This window comes from Dryas octopetala, chromosome 3 (genome assembly GCF_963921425.1).
Source record: "Dryas octopetala chromosome 3, drDryOcto1.1, whole genome shotgun sequence".
NCBI classification, from domain to species: Eukaryota; Viridiplantae; Streptophyta; class Magnoliopsida; order Rosales; family Rosaceae; genus Dryas; species Dryas octopetala.
This window is the reverse complement of record NC_141368.1, coordinates 17,858,450-17,860,415: the sequence shown is the minus strand read 5'-3', so window position 1 is coordinate 17,860,415 and position 1,966 is coordinate 17,858,450. Positions and strand designations below refer to the sequence as shown.

The 1,966-nt window shown below is 35.8% G+C and overlaps 1 protein-coding gene across 1 annotated transcript; it reads right to left on the bottom strand.

Moving 5' to 3' along the window:
• Positions 1 to 314: 314 nt before the first annotated feature.
• Positions 315 to 1,966, bottom strand: NUFIP (GATA zinc finger protein). The gene is made up of 3 exons (XM_086235955.1): positions 1,841 to 1,966; positions 1,699 to 1,761; positions 315 to 1,091 (listed from the first exon to the last, which is right to left on the bottom strand). The coding sequence occupies exons 1-3, from the start codon at positions 1,964 to 1,966 to the stop codon at positions 519 to 521; spliced, it is 762 nt and encodes a 253-aa protein (XP_086092081.1). The 3' UTR covers positions 315 to 518.

Here is a 1,966-nt window from a genome sequence, read left to right as displayed (position 1 = left end):
GTGAAATATGAACAATTATTTTGGCATGTAGTGTTTTGTCTTTGTTGATGGAGCCTGGATGTTGGGCCTTTTAGAATATTACCTAAAAGTTAAATTTGTTGGGTTGAATGTTACGTGCAAATTAAATTTGTGAGCTTTGATACTTTTGGTTAACTTTTTGAGTTGTCAATACTTTGGAATTAACGGACTCTAAAATAAAGTGGTGAAAAAATGAGACGAGGAGTGATAATATAATCATTCTTTACTTTATTTTCAAACAAGGGAGAAAACTCATTCAAATTCTTTTACAAAATCAACAAAAAAAAAGTGCCAAATTAGTCAGCGTTGCAATTGTATTCAACCCAATTTGGAACAGTAAACACCCTCAAATGTAAAGCAAATGATTCGTAGTTCAAAGAGTAAACAACATGGATTTAACAAAAGCAAAAGAAAAGAAAATCATATAATACGTACGTTTCTGTACAATAGAAATAGAAGAGACGCATTTTGTGTGTGAGAGAGAGAAGACAGTAGCATTTCTAGTTGATGATTTCTCCCTCCTCTTCATCATCATCTTCACCACCATCATCGTCATCATAATTACCACAATCATTATTATGAACTCTTTCAATCACGGACTTATCACTGCCCTCAAAAGCATCTTTCCCTGCAAGTGAAGACAATTCTTCAACCACTTCTTTCTCGCACCCACTTTCTTTAACTAGGACGGTAGGAAATTCCAAAGGTTTGTCAGGACAATCTTTGAAGAAAGAGTTTGTCACCATGAACCTAAACACCTGCAGCAACCGGCTTTTATCTCTCCTTATATCTGCACTAAGAAGCTTCTGCAGTAAGGTTGGCTCCCTTTTGCTGAAAAACTGGTCATTGTTAGAAGAATCCTTATGATGTGGTCTTTGCCTCTTGGCAAACCGGTCCTTTTTATCGTATCTTTCTCTCTTACCAAACTTGTTTGGTAATCTCCCATTCTTAGTGAATGACCTATTATCTTCTCTTCCATGCCCTAGTTTCTTTGAATCTGAGAGGTAGTATGATGGTATTTCGGCAACTTCAACACCCAACTCAGCTTGCTGTGAAAGAATCTCCTTGAGTTGCTGCAACAACGTTTCAAAACGTTCAGCGTGTGAACGTATATATTTTTATTAAAAAAAAAAAAAAGACGATAAATGATTGACGTATTTAACTCAGAGAACATGCCTACAGACCACCAGTGAGAAATTGATTTGAAACATTAGAGATGTATTGAACATGTAAGAAAAAAAAAAAAAAAAGCAAAATCTTTAAATTGTCTATATTTAAGGATTGAATGGACTAAAGAACTATCAAAAAGGTAGTAAAGATGTAGTTCCTCAGTGTCTGGAACCTGTTAAAGAAACCAGTACATCACCCTGTCAAACATAAACATCAGGTATGTTCCTTTGCTAAATGTTGTTTGGTTTAAAATAAGATATATTCGAGATAAGAATATTAAGCAAGATACTAGAAATAGTAGAGCACTAGGTTCAGCATAACTTTAAACACAATCTCTAATAACCAAGGAGATGGATGAATAACAAATCACCTCAGATATTTCTCAGATTCCAAGTTCCAGAACTACCTCAGTTGGCCCAGGCGTCAATAAGTTGGGCAAAAAGATTGCTCAATCTTGTTCAATAATTAGTGTACAAATAATTAGAGAGAGAGAGAGAGTAATCAGCATACCTCTCGTCGTATTTTGGCCTCTCTTTCAATGACCTCTGAGTCTATCATCTTTTCCTTTTGCTTCTGCAGTGGAATTTTAATATCAGGACATCTAACAATAGAAGGGGAAAAAAGAGCAGGCATGTAGCACAGTCAGCCAAACCTTCTCTATGTTGGTGTCTGATGGGAAGTTCTTTCTACGTTCTTCACGCCACTGTTGAATCTCTTGTTTCGTATAGGACAAAGAAAGAGGTCTTCTCATTTGAGACAGAAGATAAGGCATGTCCAT